A 13,128-nucleotide genomic window follows, 5' to 3' on the forward strand; every position below is an offset into this window, starting at 1 on the left:
CACTTGATAAAAAACACCTCCTCCATCAAATTACATATGTTCTGAAGACAAGTTTGCCTTAACTCACAAAAACATCAAAATCATATGTCTTTCCACATTTCACAAAATGAATAATATGTTTTGAGGGGAGAATGAGGATTTTCCTGAGATAAAGCTGTAGTTCCTAGAATAGGAGGCCCCTATTCTAGGGAAAGGGGTTGGACTGAGGACCCTACAGTTGGGAACTCACTACAGACTCATCCTGAGAGAGACTCAGTGCCAGAGAGAAGCAGGGGTTAGATGTTACCCAACGGGATGAGACCTGGGCCAGAGACAGGAGAGGCTGGGAAGACACCAGGAAAGAGTGCTTGGAGCAGGGGAATGGCTAGCCCGAGCTGGTCCTGGAGGGAGGTGGGTCCTGGAGAAGCCAGAAACAGTGGAATGATCCTTCAGGAGAGGACAAACTGAGGAACTTGACTAACTTCTGATTTATCAGTGTGTTTTGTTCTAAGCTTTAGGTTTTCCTTAATTTTTTTTTTTTTTAAAGATGACTACATTTCAAAGTTGACTTTTGTCTTGCATTTCAGATGTTGCCTGACCAGATGAAAATCTCCTCAGAACTTTTTAGTAAGTCTGATAAAGAAGACAGGGAGAGTCCCAGTGGCCTTGAAAGAGAAACAGGTATATTGGGAAGTAACAAAATTCTGACCCTGAGTTTCCTGTAAAAGCGATGAAACCTTAGTTGGAAGAGGTCACTGGAAACCTGTGGTCATATGAGTGATGCATGTCTGATGGCACTTCTGGAGGAAGAAGAGTTGCTGATAGCCTTGAATTGTTTTCTACACCTGATAAGGTCTCTCTTGTGGGTCAACTGGAAATTACAAAGGAGAAGAAATGATGGGGTTTGGGGGAGGCAGGACATGGGAGTAGGGAAGGTCTTGTCTACCCACAAAGTTGGCCCTGCACTAGACCATGTTTCTCTTTTGAGTTACGCCCCAAGGCTGTTTTCCCAAGTGCCCATAGATTTCTTTTCTTTTCTTTTTTTTTTTTTTTTTGAGACGGAGTCTTGCTCTGTTGCCCAGGCTGGAGTGTAGTGGTACGATCTCGGCTCACTGCAACCTCTGCCTCCTAGGTTTAAGCGACTCTTCTGCCTCAGCCTCCCGAGTAGCTGGTACTACAGGTGTGTGCCACCACGCCCAGCTAATTTTTTGTATTTTCAGTGGAGACGGGATTTTGCCATGTTGGCCAGGCTGGTCTCAAACTCCTGGCCTCAAGTGATCTGCCCACTTTGGCCTCCCAAAGTCCTGGGATTACAGACGTGAGCCAACAGGCCAGCCTGTACCCATAGATTTCTGATTGGAGGTTTGAGGCAGGACCTAATTACCAGGTCTTAACAAAGGATGGAGAGGTACCAGAGGGGGCATCCCATGACGACCACTGGTGAGTATGTCAGCGTGTGCACGGTTATTATATTAAATGTCTTTTTCTTAATTTGTATAGAGCAGGCAGAAGAATCCACCAACGTGGTGGAGTTTATGAGTGCTGAAGATGACCGTTGCCTAATAACTCTCCACTTAAATGACCAATCTGAGCCACCTGTTACCGGGGAACCTGCCCCCGATAGTCACGTAGGTTCTTTTCTATTTTCCCTAAGCGTTGGCCAGGTTGAGAAATAAAGGGACAGACTACAAAAGAGAGAAATTTTAAAGCTGGGCATCCGTGGGAGACATCACATGTCGGTAGGTTCCGTGATGCCCCCTGAGCTGTAAAACCAGCAAGTTTTTATTAGGGATTTTCAAAAGGGGAGGGAGTGTACGAATAGGGTGTGGGTCACAGAGATCACATACTTCACAAGGTAATAGAATATCACAAGGCAAATGGAGGCAGGGCGAGATCACAGGACCACAGGACCGGGGCGAAATTAAAATTGCTGATGAAGTTTCGGGCACCACTGTCATTGATAACATCTTATCAGGAGACAGGGTTTGAGAGCAACTGGTCTGATCAAGATTTATTAGGTGGGAATTTCCTCGTCCTAATAAGGCTGGGAGCGCTATGGGAGACTGGGGCTTATTTTATCCCTACAGTCTCGACCATAGAAGACGGCCACACCCAAGGGGGCCATTTTAGGGGCCCACCCTCGGGTGCATTCTGTTTCTCAAGGATGTTCCTTGCTGAGAAAAAGAATTCAGCGATATTTCTCCCATTTGCTTTTGAAAGAAGAGAAATATGGCTCTGTTCTGCGTGGCTCACCAGGCGGTCAGAGTTTAAGGTTATCTCTCTTATTCCCTGAACATTGCTGTTATCCTGTTCTTTTTTCAAAGTGCCCAGATTTCATATTGTTCAAACACACATGCTCTACAATTTGTGCAGTTAACGCAATCATCACAGGGTCCTAAGGCGACATCCTCCTCAGCTGATAGGATTAAGAGATTAAAGTAAAGACAGGCATAGGAAATCAAGGATATTGATTGGGGAAGTGAGAAGTGTCCATGAAATCTTCACAATTTATGTTCAGAGATTGAGTAAAGACAGGCATAAGAAATTATAAAAGTATTAATTTGGGGAACTAATAAATGTCCATGAAATCTTCACAATCCACGTTCTTCTGCCATAGCTTCAGCCGGTCCCTCCGTTCGGGGTTCCTGACTTCCCGCAACAACCCGTGAGTACAGGGAGTGGGGCTCAAGTTTCATATCTGTCTCCACTGGGACAGTGACAGGTGGAAGCCGCCTTTCCTGGTTCATGGACCATTTTCTCCTGACCAACCATCTGTCAATTTAAAACAATTTTTTTAAGACAAGGCCTTGTTTTGCCATCATAGCTCACTGCAGCCTCAGCCTCCCAGGCTCATGTAATCCTCCTGCTTCAGCTTCTTGAGTAGCAAGAACTACAGGTGGTGCCACCATGCCTGGCTCATCTTAAAATTTTTTATAGAGATGGAGTCTTGCTCCATTGCCCAGGCTGTTCTCAAACTCCTGGCCTTAAGAGATTCTCCCATCTTGGCTTCCCAAATCTCTGGGATTACAGGCATGAGCCACCATGCCCCATCAGCCGTCTGTCAATTTTTTGACCATCACCTGCTTGAGATTGTTTTTGCCTCCATGTTTGTGTATTCTCTTTTCTTTACTTTTCTTTTTTCTTTTTCTTTTTTTTTTTTTTTTAAGACTGAGTTTTGCTAATGGCACGATCTTGGCTCACTGCCACCTCTGCCTTCCGGGTTCAAGCAATTCTCCTGCTTCAGCCTCCTGAGTAGCTAGGATTATAGGGGCATGCCACCATGCCTGCCTAATTTTTGTATCTTTAGTAGAGACTAGGTTTCGCCATGTTGGCCAGACTGGTCTCAAACTCCTGACCTCAGGTGATCACCTACCTTGGCCTCCCAAAGTGTTGGGATTACAGGCATGAGCAACTGCACCTGGCTGTGTATATTGTCTTTTCATTCAACTCGGCTTTTCCTTGGAATACATGACTTGTTTGGCCTCTGCCTCATTTCTTCATTTGAGATCTAGAGACTGAAGGAGCCTAATGTTTGGGAGTGAGACTTAGCTCCTCCCTGGCCTGAAATGAGAATGAACTATTAGCAGCTGAATGCTGCAGCCCCTTGAGAGGCAGGAGGGCTTGAGGACAGGGCCCTGAAGATACCCAACAAACAGAACTCAAAAAAACAAACTCCATATTAAAATCAAGCACAAACATGTATTCATCACAGCATTTATGAAAATTAATGTAAAAACAAAAATTTTAAAAATATAAATATCAAGTACAGTTGAATAATCCACCAGAAAGATTAAACTTGCCCTAAATCTCTAATCTTTTATAATCCAGGCTTAATTTCAAAATGCTTTATGTTTTAAACAGAAATTACCCTTCTGGGGTGGGTGCAGTGTCTCACACCCGTAATCCCAGCACTTTGGGAGGTCAAGGTAGGTGGATCATCTGAGGTCAGGAGTTTGAGACCAGCCTGGCCAACATAGCGAAACTCCGTCTCTAGTAAAAATACAAACAAACAAAAAAAAAGTTAGCTGGGTGGTGGTACGTGCCTGTAATCCCAGCTACTCTGGAGGCCGAAGCAGGATAATGGCTTGAACCCAGGAGGCAGAGGTTGCAGTGAGCCAAGATTGCACCACTGCACTCCAGCCTGGGCGATAAGGCAAGACTCCACCTCAAAAAAAAAAAAAAAAAGAAAAATAACCCTCCTCTTTGGTTTTGGTTCTTCTGAAATGTAGAGAGGCTTGTCTTTGCAAAAAATACTCCCCTACTTTCTTTTGCCATCTGACTTAGTATATTGAAGTAAATTAGGCACAGTATTGAGATTGGTCTGCTTTTGAACAGTCATCCACCATCTTTTCTGTTGCAAATGTTTTATTAGAAAGGATTTTGTCATCCTATACGACAGCAACTTTGTTGAGAATTGACTGATGGAATAATCCTTTTCTTCCTCTCCATACTTCTTTGCCTTTATATTATATGAGAGCCCAGTCTTCTAGAAGGGTACTTCTCTTATCTCTAGCTTTGTAGAATATGTTTAGTTATACATAAGAGGCACTAGCACCCCTCTAAAAATTCTCATTTATGATCTGTGCTTGTAGAAGTCTCATTACAGAAAACATCTCTTCTCTGAGAGTAATCAAGATTCGAGTACCAGTGAACTATCTTGGACCAGTAACCAAAAAAGGAAAACCCTAAAATCATATTCTGGTAGAAAGAAGACAAGAACCAGAAGTAATTTGAGAGGTAAGTCTGGCATGTCTTCTTTTGAATCACTTTTCAAATAGTGATTTTCCAATCAGATATTTATTTTTCAGTATATAATAGGAGTGGGTCCAAAGAAATATATGACTATGGGGCCAGCTTTCCCTGCTACAGTTACACTGGAAAGGCAAAATGTACTGTGTACATGAAACAGAAGAACATGAAATTAACCAACAGTTGTTACAGTTGAGTTTTGTATAAATGGAGTAGAAATTCAGATAAGAGGAATCTGTCATGAGCTGGAAACATCAGGAAAATCTTTAAGGAAGAGGTGGGTGGGACTTGAATTAACCCTTGGAAAAAATAGAATGTGAAGAGGAGAAACGGATGCATTCTTAGGGAGGTAAAACTACAAGGGCATGCATGGTGGCTCACACCTCTAATCCCGGCACTTTGGGAGGCCGGGGTGGGAGGGTTGTTTGAGCCCAGGAGTTTGAGACCAGCCTGGGCAATGTGGTGAGACCACACCTCTAGAAAATTAAAACATTAGCTGGACATGGTGGCGTGCGCCTGTGGTCCCAGCTACCCGGGAGGCTGAGGCAGGATTGCTTGAACCCAGGAGGTCAAGGCTGCGGTGAGCAGTGATCGTGCCACTGCACTGCAGCTCAGACGACAGAGTGAGACCCTGTCTCAAACAAAACAAACTACCAGGACACAACAAGGATGTGAGGGTGACATTCAGGGACAAAGTCTAGAGCAGAGAATTCATGCTGAGTGGTGAGGAACCGAGTGGTGAGGAACAAGGTTGAATAATCAGGAAAGGATCTTAAGAGTAGACATTTCCGGAAGCTGTGGGAAGTGGGAATTGCTTTTAGCCTTAGCATATTGGGAGAGGGAGTCGTGAATTTTTATGCCTCATGAGTTTATATGTTGTGCACTTGTTTTCTTTCAATTTAGTCTTGCCAGTTTTCCCTCCCAGTAGTGGCAGTGGCCGTGAGAAAGACCAAGTAAGTACATTGTATCTGGGTTGCTGTGTGCCCTATGAGTTAAACTGCATTTATTTCTCCAAAAACAACTTTCAGAAATATGAAAATAACAAAATATTGGTTTACTGATATGTGAATCACTGCCAATAGAAATTGCAAGGACTTCTAAACATTTAATATGACTCTTGGGTAAGTATTTAAGGTCTTTTAGGCTGGGCGTGGTGGCTCACGCCGGTAATCCCAGCACTTTGGGATGCCAAGGTGGGTGGATCACTTGAGTCTGGGAGTTCAAGCCTGGACAACATGGTGAAACCCCGTCTCTACAAAAAATACAAAAATTAGCAAGGCGTGGTAGCACATGCTTATAGTGCCAGCTACGCAGGAGGCTGAGGTGGGAGGATGGCTTGAGCCTGGGAGGTGGGGTTTGCAGTGAGCCAAGATTGCACCACTGCGCTGCAGCCTGGGTGACGGAATGAGACACCCTGTCTCAGAAAAAAAAAAAAAAAAAGATTTAGGGTCTTTTTTACTGTTCCCAAATGTTGCTGGAGGATGTTTATTATGAATGATGCTAAAATTCTGGGCTATTCCAATTTCCTGCAAATTTACTCTTTTGAATTTATGTTTTGATATAAACTTGTTGGTTTAGTTCTTCCCTTAGTTTTTTCTAAAGCTTTTAATGGTTTAATTATTTAGACATTTATTTTGCAAGTGCTTAGGATACCTTCGAGCTTATATAAATATTGAATAAACCCTCAAAGTTTCTTCATTTCCCTTCACTTATCCTTGTTTTATATCAAAGTAGTTAAGAATAGAGACAGCAGTGTCTGCACCAATTCAAAGCCAATTTTTGCCTTTTATTCACTGAATTACCTCTCTCAGCAGTTGGTTTTTGTTTTGTGTCATATGAGCTATGTATACAGTACAGAGTATATCAGCAAGTTCAGAGCATTTTATAAGGAGCAACTGCTGTGATTCTGAGAGTATCGACAGTGCCCTGCTTGCTTATGCAGAAATAGTTTGGTTAGGGTTTTAATCACATCTTCATCTTCTTTCTTCCATCAGCCTGGGATGTGTTGCCCTCTGTTCACCTGAAGGGCTCTCATGCTCTGTAAGGAGAGGGGTGGGTTAAACCTATGAGCCAGAGTAAGTATTTATTCCTTGAATAGTTCAACCTGAAATAATGAGTTATCAGTTAGAAATGAACCCAAGGAACAGTTTCTAGTAAATACAGCTTTTATTTGAAATAAACACCAAAGAAATACCACAGCTTCAAAAAAATTTTTTTTTTTTTTTTTTTTGAGGCAGAGTCTTGCTGTCGCCCAGGCTGAAGTGCAGTAGTGCGATCTCAGCTCACTGCAACCACCACCTCTCAGGTTCAAGTGATTCTCCTGCCTCAGCCTCCTGAGTAGCTGGGATTACAGGCATCTGCCACCACGCCCAGCTAATGTTTGTATTTTCAGTAGAGACAGTTTTGCCATGTTGGCCAGGCTGGTTTCGAACTCCTGACCTCAAGTGATCCACCTGCCTTGGCCTCCCAAAGTGCTGGGATTACAGGCGTGAGCCACCGTGCCTGACCACAGCTTAAAAAATCTATAAATATAAGCTGTGCCTCTGGCAAGAAATCTATGTTGATTTTCAGTGAGGGCATTGCTGACTTTCTACAAATACTGGTATTCAAAAATATACTTCTCTCTGTATAAGAGAATAATTGACAGCAGAGGTCAGCAATTTTTTTCTGTAAAGGGCCAGAGAGTAAATACTTTTGGCTTTCTGAGCCATGCAATCTCTTTGGCAACTACTCACCTGTGCCTTTGTAGCCAGAAAACAGCCAGAGACAGAATGGAAACACATGGGTATGCTGTGTTCTAATAAAACTTTGCTTTCAAGAACAGCAACAGATTAGAGTTTGCCAACCCCTGATACAGAGCAGTGGTTCTCAAATACTAGTGGCCATCACAATGACCAGGATGGCTTGCTAAAACATAGATTGCTGGGTCCTGTCCCTAGAGTTTTGAATTGAATAGATGAGACTTGAGGATTTGCATTTCCATCAAGTTCCCAGATACTGCTCATGCGCCAGTCTCGACCACACTTCGAGACCACACTTAGAGTTATCTACTGAAATATGACTTCATGTTCTTGCAATTCAGGGATCTCATGATCTTAGCATTTATTTTTTTTTTGTGGCCACTGTTTATTAGATGTGTCTTTGAAAAACTAGAAAGAGAAGCTCAATAGCATTTATAGCAAACTTTGCATGAAAGCACAAGGAGAAATTTCCTATTCAGTAAAAATGCAGTCAGAATTTTATTTACTGCAGTAAAATCTCAATTAACTCAATCCTCAAGAAGGAAGGATTTAGTTAATGTAATTTTCCTGCTAATTAAAATTTAAATCTAGTATCCCCTTACACTAATTCTAATTGTTAGATATTTTATTTTCCTAGCTTAGTAAGCTGAGTAAAGGAAATATAATTGAATCATTGATCATTTAGGATTTTCACTAGGATCATTAGGCAGATCAGTTCTCATGCTGTAATAGAATAGAGGCAGGTAGAGCAGGAATGTTTAAATGAGTAGTCACTTTGCTTTGACCCTAGGACTTTAGACAGGCACATTCCCTCTGTCTCTGTCTCGTGCACTCTGTCTCTCTCTTAACTAAATCTCTGAAATAAGCTTGCTTTATTCTCCCTCCCCTTTGGTTTTTACTAATGTATTTAATAAAAGTACTATTATTTGAAAATGTCTTTAAGGTAATTTTAATAAAAATAGTAATGTAGTTCCTAAGGGAAAACATTTCTGTCTCAATACATGCATTAAAAATAATTCAGAGTCAAGGTTTGAATCTATTGTCCATTTGAGGGGAGCAGTACTTTAATGCAGAGTAATCAGAAGATAACTGGAGATTGGCTAGGTGCAGTGGCACACGCCTGTAATCTCAGCACTTTGGGAGGCCAAGGCGGGCAGATCACCTGAGGTCAGGAGTTTGAGGCCAGCCTGGCCAACGTGGCGAAACCCCATCTCTACTAAAAATACAAAAAAATGAGCTGGGCGTGGTGATGCATGCCTATAATTCCAGCTACTCACGAGCCTGAAGCACGAGAATTGCTTGAACTCAGGTGGAGGTTGCAGTGAGTTGAGGTCACGCTACTGCACTCCAGCCTGGGTGACAGAGTGACTCCGTCTTAAAAAGATAACTGGAAATTGGAAATTTAATAATCTATAAGATCCTTTCCAACTGTGAAAACCAGAGTCTAGGATCAGGTGCCAGCCTCTCTCTTTTTACCTAACAGAATTTATGATTTCCAAGGATTCACGAGATTTTCATTTCTGTATCTCCTGAAAGCATAAATGATCTAGTTCAGATTCAGTACCATGGCATTAAGCTAATATCCACCTCTCAACTAAAAACACACAGAAATTCTTAGTAGAATTAGCATTTATTTTCAAATGGAGTAAATCTAATACTTAAGCTTCTTAAAGTAATATTGAAAATGTCTTAGAGTATTTTGATAACTTGTTTTTAATTATGAATGTTAACACTTAAAAAAGATACTATATTTTAGGCTAAGCTTCTATCACCATCACAGAAAGACATACCCAAGCAAAATAACACCACATCTCCAAAGACTTCTGAAAAAAAATTCCAAGATAGTTTTGCTTTTTTGACTGCCGAAGATTCTGCCCAGAAAACAGGTACATGATTTTCTGTTGACTTACATAGGAAAAAATTTGTATTTGGGACAGGTAGTTTGAAGTAAACAAAACATTTTTATTTTAATATCTATTAAAGAAAATATGAAGATAACATTGTTCTTTACCTTAATGTCTCTTATTAGCAAATTAACAGAGGATATGATGTTTTAATTTTGCTGTGCTATTTGAGATCATCTTGTGCCCAAGAATTGCTGGTCTCTTCTTTTTTTAAAGAAGCAAGATATCTCAAATGATGACCTGTAGCAGGGGTTGGTAAACATTTTTTGTAAAGTTCCAATAGTAAACATTTTTTGCTTTTTGATCCATATGGTTTCTTTTTCTTTTCTTTTTTTTTGACACGGAGTCTTGCTCTGTCACCCAGGCTGGAGTGCAATGGTGTGATCCTGGCTCACTGCAACCTCCACCTCCCAGGTTCAAGCGATTCTCCTGCCTAAGCCTCCCATGCCTGGCTAATTTTTGTATTTTTAGTTGAGATGGAGTTTCACCGTATTGGCCAGTCCAGTCTGGAATTCCTGACCTCAAGTGATCTGCCTACCTTGCCCTCCCAAAGTGCAAGGATTACAGGCGTGAGCCACCACGGCCAGCCTTGATCCATTTCGTTTCTGTTGTAACTATTCAACTCTGCAGTTGTTGCACAAAATTGGCCATGGATAAGATGTAAGCCAATGGGGTGGCTGTCTTTCCATAAAACTTCATTTATAAAATCAGGTAGCAGACTGGATTTGGCTTGGGGGCCAGAGTTTGCCAACCCTTAACCTATAGGCTTTTTCTTAACCCTCACTGTATTTTATTTTAACTCTCTGCATTTTTAAGTTTGTTAAGAATACGATTTTGTTTATTATTATTAACAATATTAATATTGTTTATTATTCCACAGTTCAGCACATTGCCAGGCATACAATGATATTTAGTAAGTACTTCAATAATAATCTGTTAGTGTAGCTGCCACTGGAAGAAAATAAGTAGGGAAAATAAAGAAGTAGAGAGGAAAATGTAACATTAAAGAATGAAAGGGGTCAGGCGCAGTGGCTCACTCCTGTAATCCCAGCACTTTGGGAGGCCAAGGTGGGCGGATCACCTGAGGTCAGGAGTTCGAGACCAGCCTGACCAATATGGTGAAACCTCATCTCTACTAAAAATACAAAAATTAGCCAGGCATGGTGGCAGGCACCTGTAGTCCAAGCCATTTGGGAGGCTAAGACAAAAGAATTGCTTGAACCGGGAGGCGGAGGTTGCAGTGAGCCAAGATCGTGCCACTGCACTCCAGCCTGGGTGACAGAGTGAGACTCTATCTCAAAAAGAAAAAAAAAAAAGAATAAAAGGAAGGAAGAGAGCAAGATAGGGAAGAAAGGAACAAAGTTACTACAAAAGAGTAACAATCAACAAAATGGCAATACTAAGTTTTTACCTATCAATAATTACTTTAAATGGATTAAATTCTCCAATCGAAAGACACAGAGTGGTTGAATGGATAGAAAAAAGTGAGATTCAGCAATATGCTGCTTACAGGGGACTCACTTTACCTTAAGGACAGACATAAACTGAAAGTGAAGGGTCAGAAAAAGATATTCCATGCAAATGGCAATCAAAAGAGAGCAGGGATATGGCTAAACCTACATCAGGCAAAATAGACTTTCTGTCAAAATTTGTCACAAGAGACAAAGACTAGATGATGATAAAAGGGTTAATTCATCAACAGGAAATAGCAATTGTAAATATATATATGCACCCAACGTTACAGCACCTAAATGTATAAAGCAAATATTAACAGAACTGAAGAGAGAAATAGCAATACAATAACAGAGTTCTTTAATTACCCCACCTTCAACAGTCAATAGATTATCCAGATAGAAAATCAATAAGGAAACAGTGGCTTGAATAATACTGTAGACCAGAAGAATCTAACTAACATATACAGAACATTCTATCTAACAGCAGTGGAACACATATTCTCCAGTGCACAGTGCACATGGGACATTCTCCAGAATTGATCATATGTTGGGCCACAAAATATATCTTAACAAATTTGAAAAGATTGAGATAATCTCAGAGGTCTTTTCTGATCACAGCAGTATGAAACTAGAAATAATAGCAGGAGGAAGATTGGAAAATTCACAAATACATGGAAATTAAACAACACACCCCTGAATAACCAATGGATCAAAGAAATTAAAAGGGAAATTTAAAAATCTTGAGATAAATGAAAATGGAAACATACCAAAATTTACGGGATGCAGCAAAAGCAGTGTTAAAAGGGGAGTTTATTAGCAATAAATACCTACATTAAGAAAAAAGGAAAATCCCAAGTAACTTCACCCATCAAGAAACTGAAGAAAGAAGAAACTAAACCCAAAGTCAGCTTAACAAAGAAAATAACAAATATTAAGGCATAAATAAATGAAGTAGGCTCTAGAAAGACAATAGAAATGGTCAATGAAACTAAGAGTTTGTGTTTGGAAAGAATGAAATGGACAGACCTTTAGCTAGACTAACCAAGAGAAAGAGAGGACTCACAAAAAATTATTAATGAGAAAAGAGACACTACAACTGATACCACAGAACTACAAAGGATCGTAAGCGATTACAACAAACAAATTATACACCAACAAATTGGATAACACAGAAGAAATGGATGAGTTTCTAGAAACTTGCGACCTACCAAGACTGAATATGAAGAAATAGAAAAGCTGAACAGACCCATAATGAGTAAGGAGATCAAATCAGTAATCAAACCTCCCAACAGAGAGTAGCCCAGGGCCAGATGGTTTCATTGGTGAACTCTACCAAGCATTTAAAGAAAAATTAATGCCAATCCTTTTCAAACTCTTCCAAAAAACTGAGGTGGAGAGAACACTTCCAAACCCATTTTATGAGGCCAGCATTACCCTCTCATCAAAGCCAGATGAGAATGCTACAAGAAAAGAAAATTACAGGCCAATGTCCTTGATGAACATATATGTAAAAACACTCAAAAATACTAACAAAACTTACTAAATACCACGTTAAAAGGACTATACACCATGATAAAGTAGGATTTATCCCTGAGATTCAAGGAAGGTTCCGTATACACAAATCAATAAATGTGATAAACCACATTAACAGAATGAAGGTTAAATTCATAGAATCATTTCAATAGATGCAAAAAAAGCATTTGACAAAATTTAACATCCTTTCATAACTCTCAACAAATTAGGTACATATAGAATGTACCTCAATATTAAAAAGGCCATATATGACAAGCCCACAGCTAGTATTCCACTCAATGGTGAAAAGCTGAAAGCTTTTCCTCTAAGATCAGGAACACGACGAAGGTGCCTACTCTTGCCACTTCTGTTTAACATAGTACTGGAAGTCCTACCCAGTTCTATCCAGGCAAGAAAAATAAAAGACATCCAAATAGGAAGATGTTAAATTGTTTTTGTTTAAAGATGACATGATTTTACATATATCAAACCGTAAAGATTTCACCAAAAAACTGTTAGAACTAATAAATGAATTCAGTAAAGTTGCAGGATACAAAATCAACATACAAAAATCAGTTGTGGGGTTTGCTTCTGGGTTTCAACAAAACAACAAAACAAAAATCAGTTGCATTTCTAGACACTAACAATAAACTAAGAAAGAAATCAAGAAAATCTCGGCCAGGCATGGTGGCTCACGCCTGTAATCCCAGCACTTTGGGATGCCAAGGCAGGCGGATTATGAGGTCAGGAGATCGAGACCATCCCAGCTAACACAGTGAAACCCCATCT

At 40.4% G+C, this 13,128-nt stretch overlaps 1 protein-coding gene across 2 annotated transcripts in view; it reads left to right on the forward strand.

Moving 5' to 3' along the window:
- The window catches only part of SYCP2L (synaptonemal complex protein 2 like), an 85,080-nt gene that overhangs the window by 36,480 nt on the left and 35,472 nt on the right, over positions 1 to 13,128 (forward strand). For both annotated transcript variants that reach the window (XM_032141098.2, XM_058432622.1), the window contains 6 exons: positions 567 to 660; positions 1,480 to 1,607; positions 2,597 to 2,644; positions 4,572 to 4,716; positions 5,632 to 5,681; positions 9,226 to 9,355. In XM_032141098.2, the coding sequence (XP_031996989.1) occupies positions 567 to 660; positions 1,480 to 1,607; positions 2,597 to 2,644; positions 4,572 to 4,716; positions 5,632 to 5,681; positions 9,226 to 9,355 (595 nt within the window). The remainder of the gene's footprint in view (positions 1 to 566; positions 661 to 1,479; positions 1,608 to 2,596; positions 2,645 to 4,571; positions 4,717 to 5,631; positions 5,682 to 9,225; positions 9,356 to 13,128) is intronic.

This window comes from Hylobates moloch, unplaced genomic scaffold (assembly GCF_009828535.3).
Source record: "Hylobates moloch isolate HMO894 unplaced genomic scaffold, HMol_V3 SCAFFOLD_20, whole genome shotgun sequence".
NCBI lineage: Eukaryota > Metazoa > Chordata > Mammalia > Primates > Hylobatidae > Hylobates > Hylobates moloch.